The sequence below is a fragment of the Camelus dromedarius genome, chromosome 14, assembly GCF_036321535.1.
Source record: "Camelus dromedarius isolate mCamDro1 chromosome 14, mCamDro1.pat, whole genome shotgun sequence".
Taxonomy (NCBI): domain Eukaryota; kingdom Metazoa; phylum Chordata; class Mammalia; order Artiodactyla; family Camelidae; genus Camelus; species Camelus dromedarius.
This window is the reverse complement of record NC_087449.1, coordinates 59,296,274-59,317,383: the sequence shown is the minus strand read 5'-3', so window position 1 is coordinate 59,317,383 and position 21,110 is coordinate 59,296,274. Positions and strand designations below refer to the sequence as shown.

The following is a 21,110-nucleotide window of genomic DNA, read 5'->3' as shown; positions in this document are numbered from 1 at the left end:
CCATGGGTTGGCTTCATCTTCAGACTGTAGTTGTGTCACAGTGAGTGCTGTGACCATTTCAGACCCGACATCCACTGTATTCAGTTTCTTGTAATAACCTATAATGAAAAAGAATGTAGAAAGGAATATATACATAACTGAAATACTATGTTGTACACCAGAAACAAACACAACATTGTAAACTGACATACTTCAATTAGAACATTTTTTTAAAAGAAAAAGAAAAGTAACTTTCTTCTTCCATAATATCTACCCCAGCGCCTTGCTTTCTTTTCCTTTATAGCCAATGTTTTATAAAACGAACATGTTTTCTTAAACACACGTGCACCGATGACAGCTCCACTGCCTCCTTGTTCATGGCTGTGGAGGCAGACCTCAGAGATACTGCAGGCTCAGTTTCAGACCACGGCAATAAAGCGAATATTGCAATAAAGCGGGTCAATTTTTTTGGTTTTCCAGTGCATATAAAAGTCACGTTAGACTATCCTGTAGTTGGTTAAGTGTACAATAGCATTATGTCTAAAAAAATCCCGTGTACATACCTTGATTAAAAGTATTTTGTTGCTAAAAAATGCTGTTATCTGAGCCTTCAGTGAGTCACAATCCTCTTGAAATAGTGACCTCCAAGATCACCAATCACCGATCACTGTAACAAATACAATAATGAGAAAGTTTGAAATGTTATGAGGATTACCAAAATGTGACACGGAGACACGAGACAAACAAAGGCTGTTGAAAGAATGGTGCCAGAAGACTTGCTCGGCACAGGGTTGCCACAAACCTTCTGTTTATCAAAAACGCGGTATCTGTGAAGTGTGGTAAGACGAGGTCTGCCCGTATCTGCAGAGCCCAGCACAGTGCCTGGCGTGTAGTAGATCCTTATGTGTCAGAGGTTGTAGCTCTAACCTCGCCACCGTCTCCTACTAGCCCGACAAGGGCCCCCTTTCCCTTTCTTGCCTGCCCGCACGCCCATGTCCTGGGGCCAGGGGAGGAGGTCCCAGGGAGCAGATGTCACCTGCCCCCGATGATCTGTGACATGTGGCCTAGACATCGGTGCGTCCACTCTGGTCCTTGGGGGCAGCTGGTTAAAGGCGATGCTTCCCCCGTTGCCTCCTTTCCCTCCTCACTCTAAGCTGCCAGGATCTTATTAGCCCTGTTTACACGGCCGGGATGTCGAGCGATTAATTTTTAATGGCTTGGTTTATTGCATGTTTGAACGGTTTATTGAGTAATTCCCACATTTAAGTGATTAATTCCCCAGAGTTCAGAACGACTGGTTAGTTTTACATTAATCAGGGTTTCTGAATGCCAAGAGACAATCAATCAATCCTTCCTGCCAGGGAGAGTAATGTTAAAATACCTCAAGGCACAATGAGGTTAAGAAAAGGAGTAATTAAAACCCTGTCTTCCCCTCATGCAAATTTGATGTCTCTCTGTACCTCTCTTCTGCCCCCCACGCCTTCCTCAATAAAGGCTCTCCCTGAACCCAGTTGCTCCTTGGAAAGATCGGTTTCACCTTTGTCCTTGGACTTCTGATGAGTTTCAGCCCACCTGCCTCTGGGAGGTGGGGCCTGCCAGCTCCCCACCCCCAGGGAGGGGACTTTGGAACCCATCAGGCCCGCTGTGTAGGGCCCCTGGCTTCTGCCCTCCCAGCTGGATTCCTGATTTGCAGGGAAGCTGGGCCATATCTGGTCTTGGGGTAAAATGTCTGGGTTCACCAGGTAGCCAGACAAAGCCTGAGTGGACTTCAGGAGGGATCCCCTGACGGGGGCCAGGAGAGGGTGTTTGGGGTGGGGCTTTGCTTTTAGACCTTACCACAGAGCTCCGGTGGCCTGGTCAGTTTTGAGCAGGAAGGAAGTGTGAGCTACTTCTGCATCTGTTTGAGTTTCATGGCTGCTGCTATGACAGATGACTCCAAACTCTGTGCTTAAAACAATACAGTTTTAGGATCTTATAGTCTGGAGGTCAGAGCATGAAATGGGTCTCATTGAGCTAAAATCAAGGTGCTATCAGGGCTGTGTTCCTTTGGAGGCTCTAAGGTAGGATCCATTTCTTTGCCGTTTCCAGCTTCTAGAGGCTGCCCGCGTACCTTGGCTTATGGCTCCTTCCTCCGTCTTCAGAGCTGACAGTGTCATTGCATCTTCACACCCTTCTCTGACTCTGACCTTTTGCCCCTCTCTTCCCCATTAAAAGGGCCCTTGTGTTTCCACTGAGCTCACCTGGATAATCCGGGCTACTCTCCCTAACTCAAGGTCAGATGGTTAGTAACCTCGATTCCATCTGCATCTTTAGTCCCCTTTGCCACGTAACCTCGCACGTTCCCGGGTTCCAGGGTTGGGATGCGGATATCTTTGTGCCGTGCCGACAACAGCAGCAGTAGGATGAGAAGCAAAGTGGTGGCTTGGTGAGGGTCACGGACTCTGCAGCCAGAGACTTGGGTTCCAGTTCTAACCCAGCCCCTCAAAAGCTGTGGGAACCTGGGTAAGTTTTCTGTGGCTCTGTTTCCTTAGATAGAAAACAGAGGCCAGTGGCAGTTCTGCATCATCACAGAGTGGTTGTGTGGTGAAATGAGGACGGAGGTGCCCGGCAGGGTGCCTGAATCGTGGGGAGTAGCCTCAGCAGTCACGGAGTGCCTATCCCCATGAACGGGACCAAACCCGGGATGATGGTGCCCACCTCCCGATGTTAATTAGGATTCCCTGAGAATGTAGATAAAAGTGCTAAGTAGAGAGAGCTCCTTGCAAAATGTTTACAAGCACAAAGCAATTCACAGGGTCCCCAGATGGAGCCTTGATGGACACACCCTCAAGTGCCCTGGATGTACAAACATGGTGAAGAACCCAAGGGGCAGTGGAGCCTCGGAAGGGAGAAAAGGCAGACGCCAGGTAATTAACAGGAGCAGACAGCAGTAAGCGGTGCCACAGACTAACAAGAGCTAATGTGTTAGGGTTCTGCACGCCGTTACCTTCAAATGATATTGCTAGTTCTTTGAGCATCCATGAAAAGGAATCTCTCCCATCTGAAAACTAAAGCTTAGAGAATTGATTAACCTAAGGTCAGATGGTTAATCATGGGGTAGTTAGGAGCTTGGGCTTGGAAACCCACAGGCATGGATTTGAATCCTGATTGCCCTGGAGCCTGGGTGTCTTGGAGCCAATTCCTTCCCTTCTCTAAACTTTAATTGCTCCCTCCGTAAACCAGAAATAGGATGATAGTACTATGCCCTGGTCATTGGGGTGTGCAGATTAAATGAGATAACATATGGAAAATGCCTGGCTCAGTGCCTGGCAGGTAGTGAGCGGTGCTCAGCGAGTGTTCTGTGTTGTGGTGGTCCTGGGAGGGTAGGGCTCCCACGTGGAAGTTGTCTGGTGTTAGAAGCCTTCAGGAGACTAGGTTTTATTTGGACCTTAAAGACTGGTGAGGTGTGGTGGGAGGGAATTTCAGGCAGAGAAGTGATGCAGAAAGGACACGTTTCTCAGGCAACACATACTGCAGCCTGGCTCTGGCCTCAGGTGCCTGGAGAGGAGAGAGATGAGACTAGCTGGGAAAGCCAGACCCGGGTGCCTTGCAAGTCAAGATGAGTTCAGGTTGTATCTGTGTGTTGGCTGTGGGAGCGGTTAAATGGTTTTGAGCAGGGAAGCAACCAGAAGCCCATGGAAGAAACTAATGTTTGAGGGACATGGGAGGGGAGTCCATGCGGAACCATCCTTCTGCCAGCAAACCAGTGTATTCTAAGACAGTGATTCATTCAACACAAATTGATTTAACAAAAATATGCCAGTTCTGTGATGGGAACATGGAAGCGAAAGACAAAAACTTGTCCACCTTGGAATCTAGATTCTGGTGGTGCTGAGGGGGAGATAAGTCGGAGAGCACACAACAGGAAGACGGAGGATACAGTTCAGTGGTAGAGCACATGCTTAGCATGCATGAGGTCCTGGGTTCAATCCCCAGTACCTCCATTAAAATAAATAAGTGAAAACCTAATTAACTCCGCCTCAAAAAAAATTTTAAAAAGAACGCAATGGGATTATGTGCTGAGGTAAGTGCTATGAAGATAATAAAAGTAGTTGATGATATTGGCTGGGAGCAGAGTTGGGGTCCAGTGAAGCCTTCTCTGATGGGGTGACCCTTGAGCTGAGATCCAGATGGTGAGATGCTGCTGGTTTCCAGAAGACCTGGGACAGGTGCTCCAGACAGAAGAGAAAACACATGCAAAACCCTAGGGGAGGAAGGAACAGGCTGTGGTCCAGGGACAGGAAGAACAGAAAAAGGGCATTGGGGCTGGAAGTCCATGATCTAGGGGCGGGTCAGGGGCTGGGAGGTGGAGAAGTAGGCAGAGTCTAGATTTAATTGTGGTTCTAATTTATTCAGCTTTTCCCTCCACTAAATTATTCCCATCAGCACAAAACCTTAGCATACTATTTCTCATCTTAAAAAAGAAAAAAACCCAAACCTCCTGGGGTCCCTTATCTCTCTACATCTATTGTTGAATTTCTTTGCTTCTTTTCATAGCAGAACTCATCAAAATCGCCAGTACTCGATGCCTCCAACTTCTCTCCTCCCATCCTTTCTTTTTCTAAAGCTTTTTAATTTTAAGAACTGTTCATCCTTAGAGAAGGTATAAGAATAATTCAGCGCACCTCAAAATGCACCCTTCACCTATATTCAGTAGTTATTATCTTTTGACCACATTTGCTTTGAGACTTTTTCTATACATACATGCTGGTTTTTTTCCCCCGATCTACTTGAAACTAAATTGCATGACATTCTGCCTGCAAATACCTTTTTATGGATCTCCTTAAAATCAAGGATATTCTTTTTCAAAACCACGATACAGTGATCAAGTGCAGGAAATTTAACATTGAAAATATAACCCATATTCAAATTTCACCAATAGTTCCCCGAACGTCCTTTTTAAAAATTCACTTTAAAAATGTGCATGCAGTCACCCTTTTTTTGTGTAGTTCTAAATTTTGACAGATGCATACAGGCATGTGACCACTACTGCAAGCAAGATATAATACAGTTCTATCACCCCCCAAAATTCCTCCATGGCCCCTATGTAGTCACCCCTTCCCACCGCACCCAGTCCTTGGCAACAACTGATCTGTTCCCTGTCCTTAGAGTTTTGTCTTCTCCAAAATGTCATATTAACAGAAACACGCAGTAAATAGGTTTGGCTTGCTTCGCTTAGATACCAGTTTTGGAAGTCATCCACATTGTTGCTTGTTTCAGTAGTTGGTTCCGTTTTATTGCTCAGGGGTGTACCACGGGATGATTGTACCGTGGTTTATCCATTGCCCAGTTAAAGAACACATAGGTTGTTTCCAGTTTTTAGTGATTTACATTGGTATAAAGTGATTTTTACATTGATGTAAAGGCTTTTGTGCAAACCTAAGTTTTTATTCCTCAGAAGCATAGAATTTCTCGGTTGAATGGTATTAAGTGTATGTTTAACTGTATAAGGAACTTCCAAGCTATTTCCCTGATTGTACCTTTGTATGCTCCTACCAGCGGTGTGTGAGTTCCATCTTCCATATCCTTGTCAGCAGTTGGTATTATACTTAAAAAAATTAGCCTTTCTAATATGTATGTAGTAGCAACTCATTGTGGTTTTAAACAGCATTTCCAGAATGATATTTAGCAACTTTTCATATACTTACCATCTATACAGTTTCTTTGATAAAGTGTTCAAATCTTTTGCCCAGTTTTAAAAAGTTTCTTTCCCTTCCTTTCCTTCCTTCCTTTCTCTCTCTCTCCCCTCCCTCCCTTCCTTCATTTTCGTTTTTTTCATTCAAGTCTAACTTGCATATAATATTATATTAGTTTCAGGTGTACAACATCATGATTTGAGACTTGTAAACACTGGCACTAGCAAGGTAGAGGGAGAGTGCAGATATGATGCTCACCAGTGCATCCCTGGAGGGAGTCCCAACAGCCTCCTGCCCCCGTGGCAGATGCTTTAAAGTTAACCCGTGAACTTCCTTCACATGTGGTCCAGGCGCTTTTCAAACTGCTGCTTTTGCACTGAATCCCTGGGCCAGTGAGTCTGTACGTGATCCCTTCAAGGGTGGACTCTCCATTCCCTGCAGCCCCATGGGCCTCCTGGATATAAGTTCTGTGGGTCTTAAAGGGAGATGTTTAAGGGGCTTCTGTCCCCAAGGGCTGGGGTGCCTTAAACATCTCACTTTGAAGACCCACATGTAACGTTACAATTGGCCTTTTGTATCCACGGTTCTGCATCCGTGGAGTCAGCCAGCCGCGGGGAGTGTCGCAGTGCAGTATATATACTGAAACAAACCTGCATATGAGTGGACTTGCGCAGTTCAAACCTGTGCTGCTCAAGGGTAAACTGCATTTTACTATTCTGTGGCATATCTTTTAAATTTCCCTAATAGTGTCACAAAGCAGACCTTATTAATTTTGATGATGTCTAGTATGCCATTTTCCCCTTTTATGGCTCCTACTTTTGATGTTGTATCTCAGAACACTTCAGTGTTCTCAGGTAAGGTCACAGAGATGTTCTCTTATGTTTTCTCCTATAAATCTTACCGTTTTGGGTTTTATAAATATAGTTTACATGATCCATTTCGAGTTCAGTTTTGCGTTAGAGGTAAAGAATAGGTTGAGGTGTTTATTGTTTTCCCCTCAGAGAGGTTCAGTTTTTTCCAGCACCATTTATTGAGAAGTCTATCTTTCATCACTGAAATCCTTGCAGAAATCAGTTGGCTGTGTTCGTCTGCGTCTGTTCCTGGACTCTGTTCTTTCCTGCTGATCTGTGTGGCTATCCTTTCACCAGTGCCATGCGTCTTGATTACTGTAGGTTCATAGTGGGTCCTGAAATCACATTATGTGAGTCTTCCGACTTTGTTCTTCTTTTTCAGAATTATTTTGACTATTTTAGGTCCTTTACCTTCCTATAAATTTTAGAATCATTTTGTTGATATCTTAAAAAAAAAAACTCCTGCTGAGATTTTGATTAGGATTAAATTTATAAATAAATTTAGGGAGAATTAACATCTTAATGATACTGAATATTCTAATCCATGAACACAGCGTATCTATTTATTTATTTAGGTTTTCTTTGATTTCTTTCATCAGTGTTCATAGTTGTTAGCATATTTTATGACATATTTTGTTAGATTTATACCAGAGTATTTTATAGTTTTTGATGCTATTACGAATGGCACTGTTTTTAAATTTTTGATTTCCAGCTGTTTATTGTTAGTTTATAAAATATAATTGCTTTTTAAAACATTGAGCTTGTATCATGTGAGTTGTGCAAGCTCACATATTACTTCTAGAATCTTTTTTGTAAGTTCTTTGGAATTTCCTGCATAGACAATGGTGCCTTCTGCAAATAGGGACAGTTTTATTTCTTCCTTTCCAATTTCTGTGCCCTTTATTTCTTTTTCTTGCCTTATTGTACTGGCTAGAACTTCCAGTTAATTAAGTGGTGAGAACTGACCTCTTCACCTTGTTCCTGATCTTAGGGGATCCCCTAAAGGGGGAAGGCTTTCAGTACTTCACCATTAAGTGTGATATTATCTGTAGGTCTTTTGTAGATGCCCTTTATTAGGTTAAGAAAATTTCCTTTTATTCCTAATTATTGATCCATGTTGAATTTTACCCAATGCTTTTTTTTTTTTTTTTTTTTTTTTTGCAGCCACTGAGATGATAATGTGGTTTTTCTTATTTAGTCTGTTGGTAGATTGGATTACATTGATTTCAAAATGTTAAGCCAGCCTTACATTTCTGGGATAAGTCCCGTTTAGTTGATATATATATTATTCTTTTTATATACTGCTGGGTTTGCTAATATTTTATTGAGAATTTTTAGTATTTATGTTCATGAGAGAATTTGGTTTGTATTTTTCCTTTTTGGTAATATCTTTGATTTTGGCATCAAGGAAATGCTGCCCTCATAGGATGTGTTCCCTCCTCTTCTGCTTTCTGGAAGTGATTGTGTACAATTAGAATCATTTTTTCCCTTAAATTTTTAGTAGAGTTGACCAGTGAAGCCTTTTGGCTTGGAGTTTTCTGTATTGGAAGGTTTTAAACTAAAAATTCAATCCCTTTAACGGTTATAGAGCTATTCAGGTTATATATTTCTTCTTGAGAGAACTTGGGAAGATTATGTCTTTGAAGGAATTTGTTCTTTTCTCCTACATTGTCAAATTGATAGTCACAAAGTTGTTCATGATAATTTTCTGTTGCTCTTTTCATGTCTGCAGTGTCAAAGTAATGTCACCTAATTCCTGATATCAATCCTTTGTGTCTTCTCTCTTTTTTGCTTAGTCTGACTAGAGACATATCAATTTATTAATCTTTTCAAAGATCAGTTTTTGGTTTTATTGACTTTTCCCTATTGGTTTCCTATTTTCAGTTTCAATGATTTTGTTCTTTATTATTTCCATCCACTGCTTACTTTGAGTTTAATTCATTTATCTTTTTCTAGTTTCTAAAGGTAGAAGCTTAGATTATCGCCTTGGCATATTTTTTTTCTTTTTCAAATACAAACATTTCATGCTGTAAATTCCCTCTGAGTTCTGTTTTAGTGACATCTCACACATTTTGATAAGTTTTACTTTAGTTTTCATTCAGTTCGTAGTATTTCCCCATTCTTCCTTTGACCCATGCACTGTTCAGGCTTGTGCAATTTCCAAATATTTGGGGATTTTCCAGATATCATTCTGCTTGTGATTTTTAGTTTAATTGCTTTATGATCAGAAAACATGCTTTATATGATTTCAGTTCTAATTTGTCAGGGTTTCTTTTGTAGCTTATAATGTGTCCTGTCTTTGTGAGTTTCATGTGTTTCTGAAAAGAATGCATGTTCTACTATTGTTTGATAGAGTGGTCTACGAATATCAGTTAGAAAATTGGCAAAAATAGGGAATTTCTGAACAACCAACTTGACCTGTCTACTTTTTCTGTCAATTACTGAAAAGTGAACTGAAGTCCATAAATTGAAAGGTGGGTTTTTCTGTTTCTCTTTGCATACCTTCCAGTCTGGGCTGAGAGTTTTGAATATCTGTTGCGTACATGTTTAGGAGTGTTATGTCCTTTTGGTGGATTGACTCTTATCAGATGCAATGTCTATATTCCTGATAATATTCTTCGTTCTGAAGTCTACTTCATCTGATATTAAGATAGCTACTCTAGCTTACAGTTGTTCACCTGGTGTATCTTTTTCCATCCTTTTACTTTTAACTGATCTTTATCACTTTATTTAAATTGAGTTCTTGTAGACAGCCTATAATGAAGTCTTTGTATTGCTGTTATTCCAGTCTGACAACCTCTGTCTGTCAATTGTTGTGTCTTGGGACATTTTATTTTAATGTGACTATTGATATGGTTGGATATAGGTCTACAGTTTTTGGTTCCTCCAACCCCCCCTGTCCTTTTGTGTCTCCATTCCATCTTTCCTGCCATGTTTTAGATTATGGGAGTATTTTCTAGTATTCCATTTTTCATTTGTCCTATTAGAGTTTTGGCTTTATCTGTTTGTACCTTTTATTGGTCGCTCTTGGGATTATCATATACCTGCTTAACCTATCAGTGCAATTAGTCAATATTTACACTTCAGGTAACACGTAGAACCTGTAACCATGTCGGTCCCTTTACCCTGCCTCCTTTTTGAAAGTAGTTGCATGTATCACACCTGCCTCTGTTGGAAAACCCATCAGACATTGTTACCCATTTTTTTTTTTCTTTCAATGACCACACATATTTTACGTGGAGAAAATACCCTTCTGTAATTTACCCCAATATTTACCGTATCTGTTGCTTTTCCTTTGTTCCCCAGGTTACAGATTCTGTTACCATTTTTCTTCAACCTGAAGAACTTTCATCAGAATTTCTTTTCAAGGAGTTCTGCTGGTGATTAATTTTCTTAGTTTTCCTTCCTCTAAGAATGTCTTATTTTGTCTCCATTCCTGAAGGATTTTTTTTTTTTGGGTATAGAATTCTGGGTTGACAGTCTTTTCTTTCAGGGCTTTAAAGATGTTCTGTTGCCTTTCTGATGAGAAATCTACAGTCGTTCTAATTGTTGTTCTGCCATAGACCATGTTTTTATTTTTCTCCAGAGGCTTTCAAGACTTAAAAAAATTCTTTGGTGTTCAGCAATTGACTATGATGTGTCTGTGCATTAAAAAATATTATTCTCTTTGTGATGTACTGAGCTTCCTGAATATGTTGATTTATGTCTTCCACCAAATTTTGGGAAACTTTAGCCTTTATTTCTTATTTCTTTAAGTATTTTCATTGTGTCAATCTTTTTTCTTTCCTTCTTGGATTGCAATGACATGAATGTCAGACCTTTTTTATATAGTCCCATAGGACCCTGGGGTTCCTTCTATTAAAATTTTTTTTAGATTGGATAATTTCTGTTGATATCTTAACTTCTCTCACTCAGTCCTCTGCTATCTCCATTCTACTATTGAATGTAATTTAAAAAATTCAGATGTATAATATATATATCTTCTCAAATTTCTATTTGGTTATTTTTATAGTTTCTATTTCTGTCTGAAAACACTCATTTTCCCGTTCATTTCCAGCATGTCTGCCTTTACATCATGGGCATAGTTATAATAGCCTCTTTAATATCTTTATAGTTCTAGCATCTGGATCATCTCAAAGTTGGCATTTAATCTTTTCCCTTAAGAATTAGTTACATCTTCCTGATATTTTGTATGTTGAGTAATTTTGGTTTCTGTCCTGGATATTTTGAATGTTATGTTGTGAAGCTCTGTGTTCTGTTAAAATCCTCTGGAGAATGTTTGTTTTTGTTTGTCATGTTTTAGCATTCGGCCAGCCCAGTTGGGTTCAGACTGTAAATCTGTCTGCCTCCGTGGGTGGTGGTCGCAACGTCAGTTCAGCTCATGAGGCCTTTGCTGTGTTGCTTTGGGCCTGTCCCACATGCACAGGGGCGCCCGGGACTTGAGCGAGTTCTTACAGAGAACTAGGAGAATCCTTTCAATGCTCTCTTCTCTCCATCCTCTCTGACTTGCAAAGTCCCCTTTTCCTGAACTTACGGTCAGAAAGGCAGGTTTTTCTCTTAGTCTAAGTTGCCAGTCACCCACTCCTGAAGCTCTATTGGGAACCTGCCTCAGGCCAACACTGCAAGAGAAAAGAGACCCTCATCCCTATGTGGGTTGCTTCTCTGTTTCTTTGTTTATTTCATTTTATTTTAATTGAAGTATAGTCAGTTTACAATGTAGTGTCAACTTCTGGTGTACAGAATAATAGTTTTGTCATACATGTATCTGTTTTCATATTCTTTTTCATTATAGGTTACTGCAAGATATTGAATATAGTTCCCTGTGCTCTACAGAAGAAATTTGTTGGTTATCTCTTTTATATGCAGTAGTTAGTATCTGCAGACCTCAAACTCGCAGTTATCCCTTCCCACCCCCTTCCCCCACCTGGGTAATCATAAGTTTGTTTTCTGTGTCTGTTTCTGTTTTGTAAATAAGTTCGGTTTGTCTTTTTTTTTTTTTTCAGATTCCACACACAAGTGATCCAGCTCTCTAAGTTCTGAGCCTTCTCCTCAGTCTGCCTGTTTTGTTCTCTTCTTGCTTTTTAGAGCCCTGGGGTAGTTGCTTTTTGTATTTGTCTGAACTTGTTAACTCTTTTCTGTGGTAAGAGAGGGCTGTAGTGAGCTTACTTCATCCTGACTGGTACCAGAAGTCTGTAATAATGCTCTTTATGGGGATTTGTTTCTGATGGATCCAGAATCAGAAAGCACACGTTGTGTTGGTGGCTGTGTCCTTTAATTCTGAACTCTTAACGCTATTTTCCGTTTTGCACACTGCTGATGTTTCTGCAGAGCAGGGTGAGTTTTCTCTCTCCCACCCCTCAGAATTTTCTCCTCGCCATTTCAATGAAACTCTTGCAGAAGCTGCTGATGGCTTCTGCGTTGCTAAATCCCCTGGATGTTCCTTTGTCTTCATCTTAATTTCTCAGCACATTTAATTCTTCTCTTCCCGAAATACTTTCTCCGCTTGGCCTCCGAGACACGACTCCCTCTGGGTTCCCTCTGACCTCCATGGCCAGTGCTTCTTGTTCTCTTTACTGGTCCTTCTCAAGGCTCAGCTTCCAGACCTTAGAGTCCCCTCAGGCACCAGTCTTTTCTACCCTTCATGATCTCGTCTATGTCCATAACTTACAATTTCATCCATTCAGTGATTCCCAGTTATAGCTCCAGCTCAGGCATCTGTAAACTCCACCTTTAGACATCGTCATGTGTGTCTAACAGGCACCTCAAACTTCTAGTACGCCTAAAATAAGATTCTTGATTTCCTTCTGACCCCAACTAAAATTCCTGATTTCCTCCCTACCCCAAACCTGTTCCTTCCGTGGCCTTTTCCATCTTAGTAAATGGATATGTCATCCTTCTGTCTTTTCAGAGTGAAAATCTTGGCATCTTCCTTCATTCCCCATCTTGTCTCACACTCCGTGGTTCCAGCCCTTGTTAAATATATCCAGAATCTGCCCACCTCTCACCCTCTTCGCTGCTACTGCCATAGTGTGGGCCACCATCATTTGTCACATCCTTTCTGTCTCCTGGTTCTCCTCTTGCCTTCTACAGTCTGTGCTTCGTATCAGCCCACATGGCCCTTTTATGACTCAAGTCCGATCACGCCATTCCTGTGTTTAAACCCTTAGTGGTTTCTCATGTCTCTGAGCACAATACAGGGGTCTGAAAGTCCTGTTCAAGAGCTTCAACGCTCTTTCCCTTGCCCACCATGTCCCCTCTATACTGGCCTCTGGGCTGTTCCTAGATCATAGCTAGCAGTTTCTTCCTCAGGGCCTTTGCACTTGCTGTTCTTTTGGCTTGGAATGCTTTTCCAGGCAATCATGTCTTATTCTCTCACTGAATTCAGTTCTCTGCTTAAATGTCACCCTATAAAGAGGCTTTTAAAGTGCCCTATTTAGAATAACACCAAGCCTCTGTGCCCCTAATACTCCCTGTTGCTTTTACTAGCTTTTATTTTTCTTCATTGCACAACTCCCCCGCCCCACCCCCAGCATGATACATTTGATCGAGTAGTTACTGACAGTCTTTCTCAGTAGAATGTAAGCTCTAGGAGGGCAGGAAGCATGTCAGTCGAGAATGGTTTTGGGTACATAGTGGGTGCTCAGTAGGGACTGTACAATAGGTGACTCAGAAAATGCCTTTGAATGTGTAGATTTTATCTTTATCCTTGGGGCTGGCTCCTTGGAGTCATCCAAACTTCCTTCCTACAGTCATGGTCCAGGGGAGGGATGGCCCCTTGCTCCCCACCCTCATGTTCCCAGACCAGGTCAGTTGGGCCACCAGCTGGGAGCCCCCTCAGTGAGCGTCCCAATTGGCAGTCACAGTGGAAATCACCCTGCTCTTGAGGCGTGAGGATGTCAGCGGCAGAGCCCACTTCCCAGAATGTCATCCAGGTGCCCGGTTCTCCTGATTCAGTGTCGGGAGTCCATCACTCAGCCAGCCAGCCAGCGGGCGAGGGGGGGGGACCAGTACCTCGGCCCCCTCTTTCTCCTCCTTTTTGCTCTCCCCCATCTGTTGTCAGAGCTAATTCAAGGCAGTGAGGCCTAATCACTGCCCCAAGATTGGTGACAGTGGGCAGCTGCTGGCTGGGGCCATGCAGTGGCTGTCATGCTCCATGGTGACAGGCAGATGTAACTGCTGCTCAGAAACTGAAGCAGAGCAGATAGCTGGCAGAGTGACAGCCCCGGAATGAGGCCTCCAGGCTTAACTGCCTCCTGGGGTGTGTCTCTTACACAAGATACCTACATGCATCCTGGGCACCGAGTCTGCTGTCTGTGTGATGATTGCATTCTGCAGGGGGATTTCATCTACCTTTTATTTGTCCCCACATCCACTGGGCTTTTTCCCTTAAATATTTTCTGCTTAGAGTAAAAGTCACTCTTCTTGCTATGTAGTTGTGAGAATTTTGACAAACGCGTACAGTGTGTACTCACCTCCACAATCAGCACAGAATGTCTCACCCCGCCCCCACCCAGTTCTGCCATTACCCCTCATGGTCAGCCCCTCCTCTCCACCTCTGGCTGCTGGCAGCCCCTGGTTTGTGTTCTGTCCTTACAGTTTTGCCTTTTCTGGGCTGTCGTACAAATGGAACCCTCCAGTATGTTGCGTTTTGTGTCTGGCTTCTTTCACTCAGCTTCAGGCATTTGAAAATTATTCATGTTACTGTGTGTATCAGTTATTTGTTCTTTTTTATTGCCGAATATTATTCCATTGAATGGAGATGTGTTTATCCCTCCCCCAGGTGAAGGAGATTTAGGTTGTTGCTAGATTTTTGGTGATTACAAATAAGGCTACTAAAAATATGTGCATGTGGCTTTTATATAAACATAAGCTTTCATTTCCCTTGGGTAAAGACCTAGGGGTAGAAGTACTGGGTTGGATGGGAGGTGCGTACTTAACTTCCTGGGAAGCTGCCAAATTGTTTTCTGAAGTGGTTGTACCCTTTTCCATTCCCAGCGGCAGAGTGTGAGGGTTTCAGTTCCTCCACCTCCTTGCCAACACTTGGTACAGTCAGCCTCTAACTTTAGCCATTCTCATAGGTATACAGTGCTGCCTCATCACAGTGTTAATGTTCATTTTCCTAATGACTAATTATGTTGAGCTTCTTTTCATGTATTTGCCATTCTTATATCTTCCTCTGTGAAGTGTTTTAGTCTTTTGTCCATTTAAGACATTGGTTTTTTTTTTTTAATTGGGTTTTGTGAGTTCTTGATATTTTTTTGGATACAAGTTCCTTATCAGCTACTTGATTTCTAAGTATTTTCCCCTGGTCTGTGGCTTATCTTTTTATTCTCTTAACAGTGTCTTTTGAAGAGCAAAAGTGCTTACTTTTTTTTAAACAGTTTTTTAAATTGAAGTACAGTTGACTTACGAAGCTTAACTTTGATGAAGCCCAGCTTATCCAGCTGTTCTTTTATAGACCAGGCTACTGATGTTATATTTAAGAAAGCATTTATCTGAGGTCACGATGATTTTCTGCTGTTTTCTTTTAAAAGTTTTATAGTTTGAGGTTTGATATTTAGGTCTGAGATCTAGATTTTCATTCTTTAAGTACAAGGTACGGATTAAAGTTCATTAAAAATTTTTTTGTGTATGGATATGCCATTGTCCCCTATCATTTATTGCAAAGACTCTTCTTCCTCCATGTCACTGCTTTTGCACCTTGTCAAAGATTAGTTGACATTTTTTTGTGCAAATCTGTTTCTGGACATTCCACTGTGTCCCGTGGATCTATGTGATCATCCTTTCACTGATGCTGCGTTGCCTTGGCTACTGTTGTTTTATAGTTAAGTCTGGAAATCAGACAATGACCTCACGTACCTTTCCAGCATGGTGGTTTTCACTCCCGCCACTTTACAGATCAGAAAACTGACACCCGTCACGGTTAGACGTTCCACATGCAGCCTCCTGCACGTAGTATATTAGCTGCTCAGCATATACTCAAAGCTCACATCTTCTCATCAGCCTAGCCTGATGCTCGCAGTGTGGTCTTTGGAATCCAGTTTGGGTTTAACTCTCAGCCCTGCTTGTATTAGTTGTGTGGCCCTGGGAGAGTAACTGTCAGCCCCTGTGCCTCAGTTTCCCTACCTGTAAAATGGGCGTAATGATGGCGCCCGCCTTAGAGATTGTGGTGAAAATGAAATGAGACCATTTATCAGGTCAAACCATATGAAATGGCTAATATTTGACCCTTTTTGATGGACACACAACAATTTTGCATAGTTCAATGGAAAGTTCAGATGTCCCTCGTAGTACTGGATGGAGGGTGTGTACTCCAGAAATGGTGTCCAAAGCTGTCATTGTCACTATTACTCCTGCTGCTCCTGCTGCTAAACTATTATTGTCGAGGGTGGGGGCCCCTAAGGCTGATGGTTTGTGCCCCATGTGTCCTCAGATCAGGCAGCCAAAGTCTGTCAAGTACTTCCTGGGTGACAAACTTCTTGTGAGCCTGCAAAGCATAATAGGGCCCAACCTCTGGGAGCAAAAGTGCCCACCTGATGTAATACACGGGTGTGTCAGGTGCAGAGGAGGAAGCCTGGTGGGAAGGTGGGGTTCTCAGGACCCGTTAGGGCCCATTAAGTGGGCCTTGTAGGGTGATCAGGAGTTTGGGATGCAAAGAACATTCCAGGGATGGCGTACAGCCTGTGCAAAGGCTTGGAAGGGGGAACAGACAGGCTCAGGGGAGCCTGAGGTTTGGCTTGGTGGTGGCCTAATGGGGTCACAGATCACCCCTATCCTTTCCCTCCGCAGGTGGCCCTACTTTGCCAAACATCCTTGGAGAGCCACGTCTAGCAGACCTCCCCAACCTCTGCCTCCGCCATGGCTGCAAGAACCATTATCATCGACCACGGGTCTGGCTTTATGAAGGCTGGCTTGTCGGGGTGGAATGAGCCCCAGATGGTCCTCCCGAGCATCGTGAACTACATTCCGTGCAGGGAGAACCCCGGCCCCAGCTATGCCCGGCGGCGCGTGGGTCTAGGCATCGACTTTTGCCGTCCTGACACCTTCAGCTACCCCATCCAGCGTGGCCGTGTCCTCAACTGGGAGGGCGTGGAGCACATCTGGTCGTTTGTCCTGGAGAAGCACAGGCTGGAGCATGACGACTGCCCTGTGATGGTCACGGAATCCCCCCTGAGGGAGCCTGGGGACCGAAAGAAGACCCTGGAGGTAAGATCTCCTCGGGGCTGCCCTGGCCAGGGAGCAGGGAACACCCTGGCTCTTTGTGTTCAGACATGATTGGGCACCAGGAACTCTGCTTTCTAAATAATTTGCCCCACAAATATTTACTGAGTACCTAGTGTGTGCCTGGCACTTGTGTTAGGTGAAAGGGGGCTCCCAGAGGCTCCTCTTGCAGAAAGGGACGCAGCAGGTAAAATTATCTGTGAACCGGGCACTATCACCGTTTCCATAAATGTTCACAGATCATATTGTGACCCTCAAATATCTTATGTTCTGGGTGGGGGGCCATGAATAAGTTAACCAATAAAAACTTCAGATAGTAATCAGTTCTAGAGACAAAATGAAATGGGGTGTGAACTGACTGATGGGAAGAAGGGGAGCCCCTTTGAATAGGGTAATGGGAAGGGGCTTTTTTGAGGAGGTGATTTTAGCCAGTGAGGCTGGAGCCCAGTGAACTAGGGAGGGTGGCAAGAGAGACAGGAAGGTGAGGCTTGCAGGCGCTGGACCTCACAGGCCTGGTAGGCTCTGGGAAGTGGTTGCATTTTACTCTAAGCCAAGGGTTGGCAAACTAGCGCCGGTGGGCCCATCATCTGTTTTTATAAATAAAGTTTTATTGTCATATAGCCACACCCACTCATTTACATACCACCTAGGGCTGCTTTCACACTGCAACAGTGGAGCAAAGCCTAAAGTATTGACTGTTGTAGGTTTGCTAGATAAAATCCATGAGAGATTTGAATTTCAGATCAGCAGCAAATAGGGTTTTAGTATAAGTATGTCTCAAACATTACATGGGATATACTTATACGAAAACATGATTTGTTGTCTCTCTGAAATTCAAATTGAATTGGGTGTCTTATGTTTTTATGGGCTACACCTGGCAACCTTGACTCTCTAAAGAAAAGCTTTTACAGAAAGTGCTGGCCAACCTCTCCTCTAAATGAATAAGCAGCTTCCGGAGGGTTTTAGTGGGGCCATATTTGATTTTCCGTTTGATAAAGAGGACCCTGGCCTCTGTTTGGGGAATGGATGGTGAGGGGATGGTATTCTGAGCCTGGGAATGGAGGGAGCTCCCTCCCACTGAAGGGAGAAGATGGGCCTGCAAAGGTGAGTGGAGTGGCCAACGGCTGCAGAAGGATGGACTGTTGCAGACTCCGCATTTGTAGTGTCAGAATTGTGGGGGTGCAGCAGAGCTGGGAAACTGGGGCGGTGGTGGGGTGCTCTGTAAAGTCGGAGGGGGTGATGGGCAGGGGGAAAGCAGCCTGAGGGCTTTGCCAAACCCTAAAGATCAGAATTCCAGCTTTGTCGTGGTGTTTGAAAAGGTTTTATTTTATTTTATTATGATGATTGTTTTGCTCTGGAGGATATTATTATTATTTTTTAATCTTGTTTTTTAACTGAAGTGTAGTTGATTTACAAGGTTAGTCTCAAGTGTACAGAAAGCGATTCAGTTATACGTGCACATAGATACATATATATATATATATATATACACATATATTTCAGTTTCTTTTCCATTACGGCTCATTACAAGAAATTGAATATAGTTCCCTGTGTTATACAGTGGGTCCTTGTTGTTTATTTTATATCTAGTAATGTGTATCTGTTACTCCCAGACTCCTAATCTATCCCCCATTTCTGCCCTTTCCCCCCTGGTAACCACAGTTTGTTTTCTATGTCCGTGAGTCTATTTCTGGTTTGTAAATAAAATTTGTATCTTTAGAAAAGTTTTTATTTTAAAAAATAGGCTTTACTTGCCAGGAGGTGAATATATTTCCCTCCATTCCTCCTTTCCTCCCCTCCATCCCTCCTTACTCCCCTCTATCCCTCCTCCCTCCCCTCCATCCTTCCATCCCTCCCTCCGTCCCTCCTCCCTCCCTCTCTCCCTCCCTCCTTTCCTCTCCTCCGTCCTTCCACACTCTTTTGGAGGCAGTGGTGAACATGCAGCACTTGTTTCTTTTCTCATCTCTTCTTTCTTCTAAAAAAATGATTCAGGCTGCAAATCTGCCCCTTGGCCGTGGCCCCTACTTGTGCCCAGACTGCTCGCAAGACCAGGCGTCTCAGTAACATTTCCTGCAGGCTGGGGGCTCTTTGCACCCATCCACCAAAATGGTCTTCTGAAAGACTGTCATCAAGAAGCTCCCGAGGCAAATCCGGCTCCTTCTAATCCTCTAGAGCCCTTCCCTTATTCCCCCAGCCTGAGCTCCAAGGACCAGCCAGTCCCTTGAAGATGCAGGTCTGTGCCGATTCCCTCTTTAAGAGGAGACACGTAGTGAGGTCTTGGGGAAAACAGAAATGGGTCAGGGCACTTTGGGGAAAATACTTTGAATGTCTTCTGTCTTCTCCCGTCTTGCAGATTATGTTTGAGTTACTGGATGTCCCATCCATTCTCCTGGCTGACCAGCTGGAGATGTCTCTGTATGCCTCTGGCCTCCTGACCGGCGTGGTGGTGGATTCAGGCTATGGCCTGACCCGCGTGCAGCCTTTCCACCTGGGCCGCCCTTTACAGCCCAGTGGTAAGACGCTGGAGTTCGCGGGCCAGGATCTCTCGGCCTACCTCTTCAAGAGCCTCTTTAAGGAAGATTGCAATCGACACGACATCTTTCAGCTGGAAACGGTCACCAGCACTCAGATGACCAAGTGCTACGTGCCGCAGAATCTGGGGGAGGCGCTGGACTTTTGTCAGAGCCTGCCGAGTGGCTCAGACGAGAATAACACCTATCAGCTCCCAGACGGGACCCCCGTGGAGCTGACGCCCATGCAGCGGCTGGCTCCCGAGATGTTCTTCAGCCCCCAGGTGTTCGACCTGCCGGGGCCTGGCATCTCTCAGGCCGTCGTGGATTCCATCGAGACTTGCGAGGCCGCCATGCGCCCTCTGCTCGTCTCCCACCTGATGGTCTGCGGGGGCAACACCCTCTATCCCGGCTTCACAAAGCGTCTCTACCGGTTGGTTGCAGACCATTTCTCCTCCACCAAGGCCACCATGTGGGTGGGTTCCAACAGGAACTTTAGTGTCTGGCTGGGAGCATCTGTAGTGGCTCATCTGTCGACTTACAAGTCTGAGTGGATGACCAAAGAGGAGTATGATGAGAGCTTCAAGCTCTGACCTGTTGGCTTGCTCTGGGGACCCGACTCCTGTCAGATGCGCACGGGTGGATTAATTTCAAGAAAGGAGTCTGGGCCGGGGTGGGATTAGCTGGCTTTCGAATTCTGTAGTCATGAGCGAATTTTTAGGTTTCTAGGGTTTTATCTTGTTTTAAGGGTGGGATCCAACCTATGAGAGGACAGGGTGTTGTCCCTGGAAACCCTCCAGGGGAGTGTTCTGTCACTGGGATGGGAGCAGCCAGCTGCCATCCCCAGGCTTAATTTTCCCAGCATCTCCCTTGGGTTGTCCCGTTCTTTTTGGTTGAGTAGGTTTTAAGTGGGGTAAGAGAGAACTGTTTTTGAGCAGGATATAGGGAGGGTGGGTAGTGGAGTGTTGATGTTTCCAGACCTATGTACTCTTTCTGGCCAGGGAGGAGCTGGTACAGGAAGCCTTGGAGTGCCTTTTCTGCCCCTGGGCTCCTGGCCAGGGTCTTGTTTTATATATGCAAATAAACAACTTGTTCGGAAGTACTGGCTTCTGTGATGGATGGGGGTAGGGTGGGCAGTCCCTTGGGGTTACCCAGGGAGTGTGTGAGAACGAGGGTGGGACCAGGGCAGCCCTTGAGGACTTCGGGGACCTGTGAGCGGTGGTTACCACTGAGCTGAGTGGATAAGGGCTTGGAGCCTCCTGTTTATTGAATGCCGCATTCTCTCCGTTCTTACATCCCACATGTCCCGATATTCTGCTAAAGTTTGTGTTCCTATTAGTGTAATATTTATTTGGTAAATATTGGAGAACCTACTATGTGCCTGGTACTATGCTAGGTACTGAGGACTTCAAGGTGAAAAAGATACATGAGGTTTTTTCTGGTTTCAGAAGATTGTCATGGTGGGGGAGGGTATAGCTCAGTGGTAGAGTGTGTGCCTAGTATGCACAAGGTCCAGGATTCAATCCCCAGTACCTCCATTAAAAATAGGTAAATAAACCTAATTACCTCCCCTGCCCCCCCCCCAAATATTGTTATCTACTGTAGGGGCACAAGTGAGAGATGCAGGCAGACCTGGGAGATACTGAGGGTTCAGCTCTAGATACTTCGATAAAGAGAATATCGCAACAAAGCAGGTCCCATGAATTTTTTGGTTTCCCAGTGCGTGTACAAGTTATGTCTACACGAAATGGTAGGCTATTAAGTGTATAATAGCATTACCTCTAACAAAACAAAAAGCACATGCCTTAATTTAAAAATACCTTATTGCTAAAAAATGCTATCATCTGCGCCTTCAATGAGTTGTAGTAGGAACG

At 43.9% G+C, this 21,110-nt stretch overlaps 1 protein-coding gene across 1 annotated transcript in view; it reads left to right on the top strand.

The window, feature by feature from the left end:
• Nucleotides 1-20,289, top strand: part of ACTL8 (actin like 8) — a 61,167-nt gene extending 40,878 nt beyond the window's left edge. Inside the window, exons 2-3 of the mRNA XM_011000915.3 lie at nt 16,295-16,711; nt 19,080-20,289. Coding sequence (XP_010999217.1) covers nt 16,364-16,711; nt 19,080-19,829 — 1,098 coding nt within the window. The 5' untranslated portion in view covers nt 16,295-16,363 and the 3' untranslated portion in view covers nt 19,830-20,289. The remainder of the gene's footprint in view (nt 1-16,294; nt 16,712-19,079) is intronic.
• Nucleotides 20,290-21,110: the final 821 nt, after the last annotated feature.